Raw genomic sequence first — 17,753 nt, forward strand, 5'->3', positions numbered from 1 at the left:
ACATTCAAAGGTTCAATAAACACGTTACGGTTCACTTTATTCAGGAGTTGTGAACTAATCAGGTCAAACATCTTCATGTGTGACTCTGATGTCCTGAAATACTCAAGTAATGTGAGACAAACTGAGTCAGACGTCACATTTAAATCAAATATCACAGATAACATGTGAACCATGTGAACATCTTTGTGGCCTTCAGTCACATTTCAACAACCTGGTGGTCTAAATGATCTCAGCAGTCAGCTGCAGCCAGGTGAGTGTTTCTAAACTGGTGATAAAGATAAAGAGCTCCCTGTGCTGACCACAACACAGCTTTACTTTACATTACAACAAGGAAAGTTTAAAGGCTCAGTGTGTGAAAGTTACAGCTGTAGATAAAATCTGTCAGTCAGAACAGTTTTACAGTTTACAGGATGTCACAACAGAAGAGAAACATAACAAAAATGTTTTTTCTTTGTTTTCATTTGAAAGAAAAGAATAAACTTCCTGTGAGCTGCTTCAACTTCCTGTCAGTGTACATGACACATCAGAACAGATATCAGTACATCCTGTTGGGAGTCCAGACATGGAGCATAATAATAATAATAATAATAACAGTAACAACAATAACAACAACAACAATAATAATAATAATAATAATAATAATGATAATAATAATAATAATGATATACAATGTTTTTAAAAACAATGTTAAAACATGTGGATCGTTAAAAATCAAAACAAGTGATTAACATACAGAAAGTATTAAAACCTGCTAACTTAACAATAAATACTAATAATAAAACAGATGTTGGCAATAACTGTGCTACAATTCATGAAAGTCTTTTATTTAAAAAAAATACATCCCTGAATAAAATGAATTACAACAATCTAACAAAGAAATAAAGGCCTGGCCGAACTCGAGATCAAGCCAAGAGAAAAGAGTCCCCATCTGATAAATACATGATTGAACATTTGTAATCTGTTTTTCAAAATAAAGGCCACTTCATTTATTAGTTAGGCAAATGTATTAGTTAATAGGTCAGTAGTTATTTCACTGTTAACAAGCAATGAGATGCTTCTACAAACTACTAGTAGTTGTTTATTAGGAAGTGGCAAGCAGTATTTTCAATACTTTTTAAATGATAAAAAATAAAATCAATAAATACTGTTAGGTTCATTCATAAACATTATTTGGATGGCCATTAGAGAGTTGAAAATTATGTTTTCAACTTTTTGAAAAATTCTTTTTACTTTTAACAATAAATGTTTAATGAACCATTTCATTGTCTCTTAATATTTAAATTATTCAACTATATTATAATTAACTATAAATTTACCAATAATGATGGTTATTATTAAGTGATACAATGTTAATAAGTTGTTTTAAACATAGAAATGAGCTTCAATAAGTAATTTTCTATCTGCTGGCACTCATTTGATTTTCTAACCAATGATTGTTTTTCTCAAAATCAAATGCATAGATTTAAATATTCTAATTTTCCTTGATGGATGAGGATGGGGGCATGATCTCACTTTTTCTAAAATCCTAGTTATCAGCCTGCTTGTAATTATTTCTAATAAAGAAAAAACGCAACGACTAATGAAAAAAAACATCATTTGATCACAACTCACAATCAATAAAACACACACTGATTGAATTGAGATGTATTTAATAATTGCATTTGCCAGGCTATAAATCTGTGGTGTTGTGTGTACAGTACAATATTTCATTGCTGTTTGAAAAAATAAGTCACTTTGTTAGTTAAAAAAAAACTTGACATGACATAAATTGGCTGATAAAAATGATTCCAGCAGGCCAATAGAACAGTACTGTTTAAAATTGAGAAGAACAAGTAGAGGCCATTGAAAGTCATGCCATTTAATGTTGTCTATAGATCTGATGAATATTAATCTTAAATATTATATCGAAAATTGAGCAGCTTTGTACAGTACACTAAATGTAAAGCAACAAGCATTTTAAAGGCACTTGCTAAATCCATACTTTACAAACACAAACTAAATATTCATATTCTCTCTCAGTACACACTAATAATGACAACATGACAATCTATAAATACTGAACAACTAACAGTGCAACATATCTTTGTGTTCTCCTTTTAGCTGTAATATAACAATCAACATTAAAAGGGAATGATTGATATTAAAAAAATAATTGCAAGGTGCAGGTGAGCTAATGAGAAAACAAGCTGAAAATGAGCCACAGGTAGCGTGCTCCACAAAAAAGTAAAAGTAATATTTTATAGCTAATGTGTTTTCAAGTCTCCAGGAACAACTGAAGTTCATTAAAATACTGCGAGGAGAAAAACTGCAACATCTTCCTACAGCAGTCCACTCACAACAAGGTGAGATATATTCTGTGAATATTATCAGTAACATACTAAACAATTAAAACCATGAACAGATTCATTTTACATACTACAGCAAAGCTTTCAGAACAGTGCAGATTAAGATTCTCATCTATTCTCAGAATATTTCTTAATAAAGTATCACTTTTATTCAATAATACACATTTTTAGATAACAAAATTGAAAGAAAGGACAGAGTGTGATCATCTTCTGTAATCCGTTATTAAAGAAAAACATTTCAGTTTTTTCTTCATTTCTGCTCTAAAGGTTTTAATATGCTATTCCACGTCTGAAGGACCAACACGCAAAATACCACCCAAACTACCTACGAATGGGCAGTCTAAAAAATACAGGAAAATCTTTGTATTCTGGAAATTGTCCAGACCATTTCTCCTAAAACTACTTTACACTAATGTGTTATCCTCTGGTAACATCACTGACAATGCTGCGGTCACTTGCAGCTCAAAAGGCCAGCAGATTATATGTGATAAGAAATAGGATACACAATATGGATTTTTTGGGGGGGAATTTGATGCCAATCACTGATAATTAACCGCTTCTTATGGCTGATGCACATAAATTAATCATTTTGTATTTATGTATATTTGTTTTTTAAAACAAGCAGTGACCTTTGACCTCCAAAATGTAATCAGTTCACCCTTAAGCACACACATCATTTTATGTATTGTGAATTAAAATGGATTGTTTGTGAAAATAATTCTACAGCACTGGCAATGCTAACCCTCACTAGTGGGTTGAGTACTTGTTGTATTAGATCTTTCTGTGAATCAAAGAAATGCAGTTCACGTACTGTTGGTTTCACACCAATGCTTGGGACAAACTCGTAAACATATGGTTTAGTAAACTAAATAATATGCTGGTATGGGATTTCAGAGGCGGTCAGTGGCTGAGTTTTGGGGAGACATCTACCTCTGCTTCTCTGTCTCATTATTGTGAAGATGCACACTCAGGTACCAAAATTTGGCAAAGATTTATTTCATGTGAATTGCTACTTGTAGTAACGAAGCAAATCAGTCAGTAACCTTTAAAGTACCAAGTCTGGAATCCATCCCTTGTTCAGTGTTCCTACAGACTTCGACAGTTAGCTGACTGTTGCCTCCTACCATTTTGAAGCTCTGATCATCCCTTAAACAAGGAGTACATGTCTGTTTTTAACCTTGAATAAGACTGAAATAAACATATGGATAAATATAAACTATGAATGAAGGCATTTCCTATGTGAGCTCCTTCTCCTGCATCATATTGGCTCTGCCATGAGCAAATCCGTTGTATATATCCACAGACAGGCTTCAGGGCTACCATTCTTATATACGCTAAGCAATCTGTGAATTTTGATTTGCTAAATAATACCTTTCTATGTAAAATAGACGTGATCACCGTGTCATATAAAGTTTTGCTGTTCCCTTTTCAGAATTTTAGCAGTCATATGAAGATAGACTGCCAGGTTTTCACTCTTCCAAACAAGGCAAACTTCAAATATTCAGTATTCTGGCAGATTTCCTTCAAGAATTTCAGCATTAAACAGATCAAATAGCATTCATAAACTAGACCTCAAACAGAGAACTTCCTTTCCTCAACTAATCTGACAGCCTCGGTCTACAACATACTTCACCTTCTTTTTCATCAATACATCTAACCTGTAACATCCCATTAATTACTCATGAACCAAATTTCATTAGATTTTATGATGCAGTATCATACACAATATACTAATTTTGCCATTTTATTAGATTTTTTATGTAAGGCCCATTTAAATTTGAGTTTCCATCGTGGGGAAATTTACTCTCAGTTGATGATGAAGGATGGCTCATAGTTTCTGCCTTCTATGACCAACCTTTTGTTAACATGTGAAGAGAAAATGTGACCCTATAGACCTTTCAAGACAAGAGTACTGACCAAAGAGGCGCAAGTAGACAATAGCCACACTGGTAGCATTAGAGAGGTCAGTGGGAGTGTGTAACAGCATGAATAGGCTGCACTTTCTAATCTGCACCCTCAGCGGCAGGTTAGGTACCACAGCCATTAAAAGCCTTGTTCTGGTTCAGGCAGACGAGGCCCAAACAGATGCATTTCTACATCATACCACATCTGTGAGCGCTAACAGATCAGTTCCACAGGGCTTCACTCGCTGTGGTTTTGTCAAGTCCATTGATCTGCTCGTGCACAAAGCCTTCCTCTATGGCTACCTTGGACTCGTGGACCTAAAAGAGAGAGCAGCCGGTCACACTGCTGCTTACCGTCACGCAGAGGAACTCACAAATTCAATCAGGTTCCAGTTGTTAAATACCATTAAGGGCAAATAAATGTATTGGTATGTGCTTGTTACCTACCTTGAATGGTTCACTGATTCCAATGATGCACTGCAGAGTATTGCTGTAGTAGCACAGCACACACTCTGCTCCCCGCACAGGGATTTCCTCTTTACCAACATATACCTACAAACACAGACAAATTTAATCTGTGATACTTATCTGTCAACAGATAATGTCTCACTCTAGACATCTAACTCAGTGAGTTACTACCTGTATGACTTCTTCATTGAAAGCCACTTCATCATCTTTCACCCATGTGTAGGTGATGTAGTCCGACACACTGGTGAATCCCACCTGATTTTCAGACACAAATTAAAGACTGTCATGCTGAAATTCTAACATTTAATTTGCCAGTGGTAAATAGTTGTATAGCTAACCTCGTAGAGTCCGATCCAGTCCCATGTACTGGAAGGGAAGGGCTGCAGAGGGCTGTAGAGAACCATAGAATCAATGTCTGCACTCCAGTCTCCCTCAGGCTGCAGACGCACCAAAGGAGTCGTGTACATTTTCCTCAGCTAGATGGACAGAAGAGCACATCTCAGATTATAAATCATCCCGCTTTTTGAAGGTAAATGATATACAAATCAATCTGTAAATGGCAGATCTTTACAGATACTCAACAGACAAATCATTCATTCATTAAAATCAAATCTTATGAAGTTTAGTATCAGTTATGATAGCTCATTTAATGAAGGTGTGACATTGCTAAAAACTGTAAAAAAAAAAAAATTAAAAAAAAAGTAAAAACTTGCCTAGTCAAACGACTTTAGCAGAGACAATGGAGATTATCACCCTATCTAATGTGTTACAGTTTTTCTCAATTGTTTACACACAAAAATTGGTACCTGAGACACAATGACCACAACATGTAACTCATGCACCAACCCCCTGAACCAATTTTGCTAAACTACAATCACAATTCCTGCTTTACACCCAAATTGCAGTTCTAAAACACACTTTTTTCAAAACACTTCACACAATTCTCTGCATTTGGCACAATTTTCATAAAGAAAATCTCCTGCTTTCACAAGGAACACACTGTCATTCACAATTCTGAAGTGAATTGCCTTACTATGCACAATGACTCATCACATGGGCAAACACCTGGACACCCTACACAACACACTCATTCCACCAGAGCAGCTCAGGTACGTTGTCATTTGGGAAAAAGTAAGTTTCCACTGGGCTGCTCTGGTTCGTAACTGGTTCACTGCCCACCCATGTTTTATAGTTGTTTCTCTCCCTCCATATTCTCCATTCCTCAGTCCTATTGAGAATTTTTTTTCTGCCTGGAGATGGAAAGTGTATGACACAACATCCACAAATGCGTATACCACTTCTCCAAGCTATGGAAGACGCATGTGGATATATAGCAGTTGGTGCTTTTCATGGCTGGATTCACCCATGCTAGGCGATATTTCTCTTGCTGCTTGGTCAGGGAAAACTTTGCTTGGGATGTGGATGAGGTGCTGTGGCCAGACCGAAACAGAGGAGAGCATGCTGCACAGTTTTGTCTTTTTTTTTACTGTAACTGTGTACAATAAATTCTTCTGTTGTTTTGTAGGTAGACTGTATATTGTTGTATATGTAACTTTGTGTTGGTTGGGATGTACACTGTGTACATTGTTTTTGTGGGAAAAATAAAATATATCTGTTACCATGTATTTGTGTGTTCTGAGTATAAAAACAATATTCTCAAATATTTTACAACACATTTATGTAGTACATAAATGTGTTGTAGTACTGTAGTAAGTGTAACTGAACAAAAAAGGCCTAAGTCAATATGATGAATGAAGAAGAGGTGTTTTCCATTCATCATAGTGTTTTACATTGAGCACATCAGTGTTCAACTGGTTCTTATAAATGTCTATTCATATGATGGTTTGTGTGTGTCATTTGAAAACAAAATACCATTTTGAGAAGAAATAACATTGTTTTGAATGTAAAGTTTCATTTTGCAGGAGAATTGAGGGGTCTTGCCCATTGTGTGTGTGTTTTTTGATTTGTGTGTAGAGTTCTGAAAGCATGAGGCATGAAAATGTGTGTAAACAATTGAGAAAAACTGTAATACAAATGTATTTACAGTTGAAAAATCAAGCTGTCAATGCCCTCTGGTGGACAAACTATGAAATGGATACTGTACACGTCAAACCTATTTTCATATTTCCTTGACTGCAGAATCTCTGGTTCTGATGTATTGATTTGGATAGTTTTTTTAAACTGTCCATAAAGGTGCAATGCTAGACCATCAGCCTGTGTTTCAAGCCCATTTGTTCATATTAAAGACATGGGTCAGGTCATACATATTTACTTTCACTTTTATAAAAGACTCAGTTGCTTTCTCAACTGATGGGCATTGCAGTACAGGAAGCAGTGTTTGTTGGAGAGTGAGTCAAAATAAACTGCACAGTGTGTGTTCATGTTAATGAAGAAACATGTCCTCCAGGGCCACAGTGAGACTCACTCAAGTCTATTTAATAGTTTTGGGGGGTTTTTGGACAACAATGGTGCTCCACTGCACAGAGCAAAGATATATCAGGCTTTGGATACACAAACAATACTTGTTTGTACAATAAACTCACTGTTGGTTTTAACAGGATTTGTTCTCTTCACAAAACAAGCATTGTTCAACTCTCCAATAAATATATAATCCAATCAATGGCATGACCGTCAGAAAGGAGGATAAAGGGTGTGTGAGAGAGATCAGTCAACAAAAGTGAGCGAAGCATATTATATAACTACATGTGAGTCACTGAGTAGAGCACTCAGTGTTGGACCAGATTCTCACCTCCAGCGTGAAGATGCCGACAACAGGCTTGTGGTCGCTAATGCTGTACTCCATGATGCTGGTGTATGAGTCCTGCCTGATCTTCAGGGGGTACTCCTCATCCTCCTCCAGCTGCTTGAGTTGCTTCACGTCCAGTCCTGCCCCATTTCCATCTTGCTCATCAGGGAACGAAGCTTTGGGTCGGAGCCGCCACAGGATCCTGTCGGTCCAGGCAGGTTTACGCTTCTTACCACTGGACAGGTGGTTGCAGATGATGGACGGACAGAGAGCAGAGAGGCAGGCTTCAGTTAGCGGACTAATTCAACTCTTTAAAACTAGAAACAAGAATGTTGTGAGGTAGATAACTGGGTGATGGATGAATAGTAGAAATAGTATCAAATTAAAACTGCAAGTGTTGTGAGCCTTAGTACACCTGTATATGGATCTGGTAGAAAGTTTAGGTCCGTTTGTTCGGGTAAAGATAAACGTATTACATTCCATTGAATAAGCTGCTATTTTGTGGAATGGAATCAAACAGATGGATGCATTTCATGATAATTTTCAAGATACATCTAATGTGGTTCTACAGGAATAAGAACTTTCAATCACATGAATTCAATGTATTTACTTCTATGTTTTAATGCACTACACATTTTGATATTACAGTGTATGGGTATGTATTACACTGTATTACATAATTAAAGCACTGTTTAAATTATACTGCAAAGGGGCTGGTTTGACATAAACACACTGTGGCATTATGTTGGGAAGGATATCAAGTCTTTGATGCCGGGTCTCAGTCTGCCCACCCTGTTTTTTCCCTCAACCTGTTACTCATTCATAATCAAATTCAAACACTAGAGTGACCGAACATTTTCTGTTGCTGCTCCCAGGCTCTGGAATAAGCTCCCCGCCGAGATGCATCATATTTCTGACCTGGGCCTCTTCAAATCTAGGCTACAAACCTATTTATTTAGGATGGCTTTTAATACCCAGTAGCGTGATGACATTTTTTATCTTATTTTTATCTTATTTTATCTTATTTGATTTTGCTGTATTTTATTGCTTTCACTGTTTTTATAGTTTTTAATTGTTTTTTTTAATTCTTCTTTTTATATATTAACTGCCGTAAAGCACTTTGGTACACCGAAAGTATTGTTGTAAAGGGCTGTATAAATAAAGTACATTTACATTTACAAATTCAAGACATGGGTATTTAAGACCCATGTCAGCTTTGGAGGGTTGAAACAACTAATGATAATTATTCATTTAAAAACTTCACATTTTCTTTTCCCCTCACTTGATCAATAATGACTACCTTTACACCAAACATTCAGAAAACAGTGTAAAATGTAATTTTGAAATGAAGCAAAAACATTGCATATTTTTACAGACCATGCAGTAGCTGTAATATCAAGCAGAGTAAAATCTGGTTAGAATCCAATAGACAAATATTAAACTATACCATAGCCTGTATTAGCAAAACATCCATTTCAGGCCATGCATGTTAGCAGTTATTATATATAGCAAATGTTCTGGGTCCCAGAGAGGTTTACATACTGTCTTGTATATAAACAAGCTGTTAAGCAGTTGGATGGTATAACACACTGTAGGTTAATTGTGGGTTTATATGGACTAGTGGATTATTGTCATTTAAAGGTACCCTGTGGAGTGTTTTTAACATTTAAACAAATGTTCTGAATGTCTTTTCTTCCCCATAAAACGTGATGAAGTACTTCAATTTCTGCATTTTTTGCATTAATGTCTGCTAGTCTGGAGTCCATGAAAGCGTAGTGTAGAATTCAAATGGCATCAGGCACGCATAAATGATACAAAAATTGACAAAAACCTAGCTGCCACTGTTGATCAAAAACTCCACAGGGTACCTTTAATAGTAGCAGTACTGGCTCCCAAAACACCAGGTCTGTGAGCTCAAACAACATTCTGTAAAATCAACAAGCATTTCAGTCTTTTCTTTGCAGAGACAATCTGACATTTGTCTGAAAAAGACTGACATTCCCACCTGCTTGTTTGTTTAATATGCAGCATGTTACACATGAAGATCACTTTTGGCATCATGTTAAAACTAGCATGTATACACATAACTAAGTGCAGCTAGGTTAAACCAGGTGATGGCATGAGAAATTAAGGGAAGTGTGGACACAAACTGCTTTGAACTCTTACTTAAAGCCAAACCATGTCCTGTAGAGCCTGTGAAGTTGAAAAGAGGCGGAAATATAATATATTCAAATTAAAATTTTAGGAGGCAAGTACTAGAATTTACAAAGTGATTTAAAAAGTATGATTAGGATTAACTGGGACTGAGTATGCTGATGATGATTGCCGTTATGTTACTTGGAAACACTTACCTGCTGTCATAAGTATCAGAGTTTAAGTCAAACTTGTACGTAGGCTGAAAGTCCAGAGGCCCTTCGTCAAACTCCTGCAGGATCTGTTCTTTCTTCTTCATGATGGTCAGCTGGGAATGACAACACAGACACTTCATGACCTCCCAAATTTTATTCTTGTTGTTCATCAACAAATCATTCAAGTGTGTGTCTGGGACCCAGGACTGCCATCGTTAATTATGCTGCAAACATCTGACTGAATCTGTGTCAGACCTGGTCTTTGCTCCACAGCAGGTTGTACTTCTGATCATTGATGCAGGAGCGCACAAAGTGCATGCCGTGGTCCTCTATTCTGAAGTTGAGATCTCCAAACCAGAACACCAGCCTGGACCGAGACAGGGACAATCAGGGAGAAAGGACAGCAAGAGAAAGCAGTCGAAAAATGTAAAAAAAAAAAAAAAAAAAAAAAGCATTTACATTAAAGAAAATTAATATAGAGATTTTAGACAAGTATACAAACTGACCTGCAACAGATACAACACTGCTTTTGCACCTTTAAGATCAGTCATATTTTTAAAAACATCTGTTTGGGTAAATTGAAGTCTGTTTGTGGCATATCCACTCACCTGTGGTCAACAATTGTTGGAGCCTTTTTGCACTCAAAGGTCTGCGTGTCCATTATGTACTCAAACTCATCCACTCTCTCTGAGGCGTATTTCATGTGAGCAGCCAAATGACAGTTGAGGAAACAGAGTGTGTGGCCATAGAAAGACAGACGGATAGACACACCGCCTTTGTTACCCTGAGAGACAAACAGCAAGATAGAAGAGAATGAGGAATCACATGGTCTGTTGGACTACTCTCTACTATCCATTTAGTTTTCATGCTCTTTGAGGGAGGAACGTAGGATTTAACAACTGAGACAGAGAAGTTGTTGCCTGATTACAACTTATGTAATGAGAATTTTTGGCTTTTACGAAAAAAAGGAATATGTCATACATTAACTTCTGCTTCTGTGGTTTAGTTCACAAAACCAACGTACCAAATAAGATATGTTTTTGACTGTTTAATACATGTTTTATTCCACCTCCTCTTGAAGGAGCAACTGCTCCATTTTTACATGTTCAAGTGTGTTCACAGCTGGTGGCAAGTTTACTGCATATGTGAAAAAAGTAGTTGTAGTACTCATAGTTTAAAGCCTTTTCTGGCTTCAGGTGGTGTTGAGTGTCAATTATTATAAATTGCCTCACGTGATATCACTTGAGTCAGCATTGGTTGGAACATTTGAAAATGACCACATTCGACAGTGTTATCGAAGTTCAATGTTAAATCAGTGCAGATGTCTTTTGATATGCATTTCTCACCCAGTAACCAAAAATGCCCGTGCGTGTGTACGTGGCCTGGATGTCTCTGATGAAGGGGACATGCTCCAGTTTGGAGAAGAAGAGCAGCAGCAGACCCTGCAGTCTGATGGATGACACCTAAATACACACACACACACACACACACACACAGACAAACAGATAGACAAAGCAAATACAGGACATCATGATACTCTTACTGAACTCAAGGATTCTCAGTTACTTATAAAAGAAAAACTGACACTTGAAAGATAATTTCAGTCTTTTTCACTTGTGAAAATTTATGTCACCTTAAAATAATATTGTAATAGTTTTAGTCTATCTCCTGATACATTTTTCTTGATATTTTTAAATCTCCTCAAAATCTCTTCATAAATGCTGAGACTAGGAGACAAATACGACGGTATCTTTGACCACTAATCGACATTGATATTGTGACAATATTGTAGGGATGATTACTACTGGTACTTTCAATATTAACACAATGAGAATTTAGATACATAATCATCAGAAATCTGGATGTAATGACAACACATGTGCTATATCATAATATAACAACATCTTAACCTAAGAGGAAATATATAAAGTATACTCTCATGTCATGATAACGATACAATATCAAATTATTGCCCAGCCATAGTCACGGATAATGCATGCACATGTGTGTTTTGAGGAGATTTTCACCTTAATGTATTTCCTAGATGCCAAGGTGGACATGAAAAGACGACTCCATCGGTCATCAAATACAGTGTCTGACACAAATCTCAATGGTCCCGAGTACACCTCCTGCAAACTAACACGCACACCCAGAGACACAGACACACACAAACACACACATAGTCATTATCACTTGTAATTGGTGGGCAGCGGGCCAAAAGCAAACATCTCTTGTATTGTACAAACTCATGCAACAAATCCAAGTTCCCTTGACTGACTTCAGTCAGTGTTACCCTGCCCAGTGTGCTCAGATTATGAAAAAAACAATTGGAGATCCTTCCTATCTAAGAAGACATTTAACCTCACAAAAAAATAAAATTACAATAGTTGAGATTTTTAATTCAATTTAGTTAAATCAATGGGAATATGTTATTTTTTTCACTAGAAACATCTAGCGCGTCAAGAGATTTTAGCGATTAACTTATCAATCAACCACACATATGTGTCCATCCTCTATTCTATTTAATGTCAAGATGTGTTGCTTTTCTTTGTCATTAATAAAGAGTCTGGGTTCTGACTGTTTGCCATTTTTCTGCCATTTAACAATCGATTGTGAATATAATCTGTTGATAAGGAAAATGACCATTAGTTGCGGCCCTAATACTGACTTAACCAATCTTTTACCCGCAACACCTACCCAATGACATAGAGGTCAGGACTCTTTGGGGAGTTAAGATGGAGGAGTGAGGTCACATCATCTGGAGGATCAGCTGTGGCCACATTCCACGTCACTACATGTAGCCTGGGGTACAGAAGATGGAAAAATAGTAATTTTTGCAGCAGAAATATACATATTCTGTCAATAATAGACAGACAATGTTTAGACCTGAACAAGCTTTGGGCTTTACAGTCAAAGAGCATGATTCAACCAGTGTGGCAAAATGCAAAACAGACCACTGTAAAGACACAATGCAGGTCAGGCTGCTACAGTCAACACATAATGAGAGCAGTCATCCATTCACCCAAACTCACAACAGCCATAATGCCGTGTTTTCTGTGTCTAACTGCGATTGTAAAATGTATGACAGATATTCCAAGGAATAAATTCGACTGCATGGTGCATTAACTAGCAAGAATCAAGAGTCTCTTTTGATGGCCAGTGTTAAGGCAGGTAATTGAACCCACAAGGGAAAAAAACAACAATGAAGCAGGTTGAAGAGAAAAGCAAAAGAGAAGGTAAGGAATATCATTCCTGTAAAAGGTGGCATCTGTTCTCCACCTGAAACTGTCCTTTTTTGGCTTGTTGGCTCTCTTGCCACAGACAAGGAAGGCATTATCCAGGGTCTTGATCATTTTCTCATGCAGCTCCGTTTTAGGGTCCAAGTCATCCACGCAGGTCATCAGCTGGTTGAGCCGATGGCGCAGCAACAGTTTGCTGCCAGTCGACTGTGTGGAATAGCTATCAGAGCGTTCACGCCCTATGGTACCGAAAATCCGACTGATTTCATCCATTCTGGCTAAAAAAGTTGATTGCAGCAAGCCCAAGTCAGCTGTCTTTAAATCCTCAGGGTTGTTGTGCAAAATAAGAAAACACAATGTATTGTCTAAATGAAAACAAACTTGACTGGTGGGACTTGCAAGCCCGATGATTTGGTTGATTCTGTTGAATCAAACTTCTGAGTGAAATAACAGAAGTCCAAGCTCAAGAATGTGGGTGCCTCAGACTTGGAGTGAGCGATTAGGACATTGCTTAATTTGTCTACAAGTCTTCTTTGTGTACCAAAAACTGGGTATAATCTCATTGTAAAATGTTTCAACAGTAGGCCTATTAAAATTGAGTAACCAACTTGAACGCATGAACATAAAAACTCTTTCCCTTTGCAACTCATTGTTTATTTTCTTCAAATCCGCATTAGGTATGTATTGTTGAGCAAGATAATCCACCTGGCAAAATGCAGTCTGATTTCTAGACTGGCAAAAATTGCTATGTATTTAGTCCTGGAGCACAATCAACCCTAAATGAGGAAGATAATTATTCTTTCATAAAAGCCTCGTGGTTCTGGTACCAGGGGCAGGCACCGACATGAAGAGTTAGTAGACTACTCATACCAAACCTTTTATTAAAGAGATCATATTATGCACATTTTCAGGCTTATACTTTTATTTTGGGGTCCTAGTAGAATAGGTTCACATACTTTAACTTTTATAAAACACAGCATTTTTCTCATATGGTGCATTGCTGCAGCAACATGTCTTGAATATTCCATTTTAGCTACAGAGTGAGACATCTTGCTTCTGTTCAATTTTTGGTGAGAGTTGCACATGTGCATTACTTAACAGGCAGGATGTTGCCAATCAGAGGCAGAGTAGGGCAGGTCATGCCGAACAAGATAGTGTGATCTAAAATAACATTGTTACAGCAGCAGCAACTGTATGTCTGCTGACTGCCTGGAATATACATATTTTGTAATAAATAAATAAAGAGATATAACTATAAAACCCCTGTTTCAGGCAGTGCAGGAGCAGTGTTTTCTGTGGGAGAGAGTAACTTCCTTTAGCGTGGACTTTAGGCTTATTTACTTTGCAGACCTTTCACATGCACAGAAAAATCTTGCAGCTGTACACTAAAATGCAAATCTAAAAAGGTTTTAAAGAGAAAGCAAGAAATAGAAATAATGTCTTTCGTACAGAGATTACAGCCAGATCTGGACAATGCATTACTGTCTAAAGAAGGTACCTGGCCACAAGAACAACAAAACACAGTGTTCATGAGGAGACATTAGGAGCAGCTGGAGATCCCTCCTGCACACTGTTTTTTTTTTTTAAATAAAATATAAACTGTGTTCTAAACAGATACCTGAGTCCTTAACCATAACACTATCCTTCTCACTGCATGATGAGGCTTCTTTACAGTTCTACTGACACAGATTGTTGGTCTGACTACAACAACAGTCACTCTGCATTACAGGGGTGAGAAATTACACATGTTTTCATATAAGCCAGGGGAACTTTTGATTTGGCAGGCAGCAGGTCGGTCCTAACAACCTCCACCCCAACAGCAATGATGTTTGACAAAACTCTAATGAATAAATTAACCTCAAAGGTTATTGTGGTAAAATACAATCTAATATACAGAAAACATGCTGAAGTTGCTTATTGTTCATAAACAACTGTCTAAACACCCAGTTGGTGCTTGTTTTATGTTACTTTTATGTTTTTACCTGTAAAATTTCAGGCACATCCGTGCAACCAATGAAAATGTTGTCACACTTTGGCACATTTAAGGGCGCATGTGCAACCAAAACAGTCTCAACCTAGAGCCCTCTACAGATATAAAGGACTCATTTTAAGTTTACAAAAACACATGGACTCTTTAAGTTTTTGTTTTAAATCATATACTGTGCATTACTGATGATTATACATCATGATTATAATTACAAAGGCCTTACTGAGCCCTGTGAATAACTGGTGACTTATCCAGGGTGTTCCCCAATGTCAGCAGAGATCAACTCCAGCCCCCCATGACCCTCAAAAAGATAAGCGGTTTCAGATGAAGGATGGATGAATGCCATTTCTGCCAGTCGATCCTCATAAACCCTTAAATGTTATACACCTGGGCCTTTAAGTGATAAAACACATAAGTAGTTGTTTCCCACATGACGTCACTTTTCTGAGCAGCAAGCCCAACCATTTCATGGCTGTGACAGCACAACCATTCAGTAGCTGTATATTGCGTGTAAATCCCCTTACCATGCATCAGCCACACATAAAAACAAAGGTCATTACACATCAGCACTTCTCTTCCAAGTCCACTCATTGTGCAGTTGTATGTTGTGCATTCCCTGATGAGTGTGATGGGGGGCTACTGCTTCTTGGTTACAGGTCTGATAGTGCTTGATCATATTTTTAAAACTGGTAATACCTGGCTTACCACTATATACCACAATGGAATACTAGCCCAGCAATTTACTGGAGCTATTTGTGGAATGAAGAGTGCTGACATCCAATCGTTGTGTGTAATCGTTGTGTAACACTAAAGAAGTATCGACAAACGCAGACGCAACAATGGTCGTAGAGCGGAGTCCAACCTGAAGCTCCCCTCCTCCTCCTCCTCCTCCTCCTCCTCGTAGTTCCCCTTCTTCAAACTCAAGTCTGCCTGCTGGCCGTGTGACTGCTCCTCATTCTCCTCCATCATCTCCACACCTGGAAGGCAACGAGGCAAATCCACTGGACCTTACTGCACTGTGCCGAGACAAAGCAAATGCGTTAGCTAATATATGCAATAACAGCTTTGGTCAAAGCACTTGCTCAATAAACCTCGTTGTTAGCTAACACTGCTAGCAACTTCAGCCTCCTACAACGTCAAGTTTGAACATAACTAAAGGTTCTTCATACAGTCAGTCTAACACATAATAAACACTCGGTTATTAATTTAACAGCTGCTAACATTAACTTGGGTGAAGCTAATCGTCAACAGTGAACGTTGTCATCACGCCCCGATGTTACTTGTGGCAGCTGTCACCTGATAGTGTAAAGCTTAACAAAGCTTTTATAATTAGACACTTAATAACAACATGTATGAGTGGTTTATTGTATACTACCTGACAAGCGTTGGCAGTACTTGTTTTCGATGTTTATCTACTTGCAAAGACACATACAGTCGACCAGCCGCTGCAGAGTACAGTACTGTTGTTGTGACTGATCTATATCCGGAAGCCAAGTTATTAACCTTCAAAATTAAAGAATTCAAAAATGCGACGTTAATAAAAGGGTCAACTGAAGTGACTCTTTGTTATCAAAAGTAATGTTTTCTATTTAATTTCACAATTATTTTACGATTATTTTATATCGGCGTTAATTTGTTTAAACTCTGTGATTAGCTTCAAACATAGTAAACACTTTAATCTGAAAATCACACTGTAAACCCGACCGGAAGCCTTTGTTTTTAGCACAGCTACAGGTTAATGTTACTGTGGGAAAACGATGGAAGTGGGGAAAAAGCAGGAGGTTGTCCGGCTAACGATCTGTTCTTTTGCCGTCACATAAATAATGCAGTAAAGCGGCTGTCAGGCATGTTTTTACTATCTGTTTTCAATCTAATCTCCAATACCCATGCGGCCATAGTATGCCAGAAAAATATTCAGTGTGTCACAATACAAAGTATGTGATGCAGGATGTCCTATTGCATACGGTCGTGCACAACAGTGTCATAAAAACATAAACAAAGCCGAGCGAGAAACTACCATTCGACAGCTCGACAGAATGACTGCCATATTTTAATGTTATACAAGGCTGAGATGGATGTACCTGTAAGAATACGCACTGTCATTACAAAGCAAGATATCCCTGTCGTAAACATGCAACAGCATTAATACACAGTCCCGTCAAATAATTTGGTACACAAACGGTTCACAGCTCTTGCTCTGTACTTGTCCCGCCTCACTAAATCAATATCTCTAAAAGGATTGGCTTTACGTTTTACTCCTAACGTGTGATAGGCTGGCTAGTGAATGTGGGCTGGCTGTAGCTGCGAGCCAAACTCTGGTTAAGCTCACCACAGATAACAAATGTCAGAAGAAAAAGTGAGAAAAATGTAGATACGATAGTCATCATTTTCACTCTCTAACTGTGCTACTAAATATTTGTTTAATAAACAATACGTTCTCATTCCTTTTTATCTGGTGTTTCTAGTCTGCACAAGATAGGATGTTCCCTTTGTGAGCTCCCTTGGGAGAACATAGCACTACACACAGAAACCTCCCGACAGGCCGCGCTCTGCAAACGCTTTCTGTCCCCAATGTCTAAAACAAACCTACGCCCTTGTAACAGTGTGTACATTAGTTTCGGAACGCACCCAAAGAGAGGCGCGGTCATTCTGGCGACGGGAAGGTGAGGTGGATGGCTACTCTCGCCTGACAAATCTACGGGAGATGCTTTTATTC

At 37.7% G+C, this 17,753-nt stretch overlaps 1 protein-coding gene across 7 annotated transcripts; it reads right to left on the minus strand.

Moving 5' to 3' along the window:
• Nucleotides 1-1,632: 1,632 nt before the first annotated feature.
• inpp5ka (inositol polyphosphate-5-phosphatase Ka) lies at nucleotides 1,633-17,240 on the minus strand. 7 transcript variants are annotated; one of them, XM_030398617.1, is made up of 14 exons: nucleotides 17,119-17,240; nucleotides 15,900-16,053; nucleotides 12,509-12,613; nucleotides 11,839-11,947; nucleotides 11,158-11,274; nucleotides 10,420-10,595; nucleotides 10,067-10,178; nucleotides 9,815-9,924; nucleotides 9,630-9,656; nucleotides 7,467-7,698; nucleotides 5,056-5,193; nucleotides 4,889-4,972; nucleotides 4,697-4,801; nucleotides 1,633-4,567 (listed from the first exon to the last, which is right to left on the minus strand). In XM_030398617.1, the coding sequence occupies exons 2-14, from the start codon at nucleotides 16,004-16,006 to the stop codon at nucleotides 4,472-4,474; spliced, it is 1,518 nt and encodes a 505-aa protein (XP_030254477.1). In that variant the 5' UTR covers nucleotides 16,007-16,053; nucleotides 17,119-17,240; the 3' UTR covers nucleotides 1,633-4,471. The 7 variants fall into 7 exon arrangements, with proteins under 7 accessions (XP_030254477.1, XP_030254497.1, XP_030254442.1 ...); XM_030398637.1 differs by having other exon boundaries at nucleotides 15,900-16,048; nucleotides 17,119-17,228; XM_030398582.1 differs by having other exon boundaries at nucleotides 15,900-16,014; nucleotides 17,119-17,220.
• Between the last annotated feature and the right edge of the window lie 513 nt (nucleotides 17,241-17,753).

This window comes from Sparus aurata, chromosome 2 (assembly GCF_900880675.1).
Source record: "Sparus aurata chromosome 2, fSpaAur1.1, whole genome shotgun sequence".
NCBI classification, from domain to species: domain Eukaryota; kingdom Metazoa; phylum Chordata; class Actinopteri; order Spariformes; family Sparidae; genus Sparus; species Sparus aurata.

Excerpts from the sequence above, each read along its gene's own strand:
- inpp5ka (XM_030398582.1), bottom strand. The coding sequence starts at position 17,170 with ATGTTTACGACAGGGATATCTTGCTTTGTAATGACAGTGCGTATTCTT. Across the intron at positions 16,015-17,118 it reads GACAGTGCGTATTCTTACAG|GTGTGGAGATGATGGAGGAG; the intron begins GTACATCCATCT and ends GTTGCCTTCCAG. Across the intron at positions 9,657-9,814 it reads TCTGATACTTATGACAGCAG|GCTCTACAGGACATGGTTTG; the intron begins GTAAGTGTTTCC and ends TCAACTTCACAG.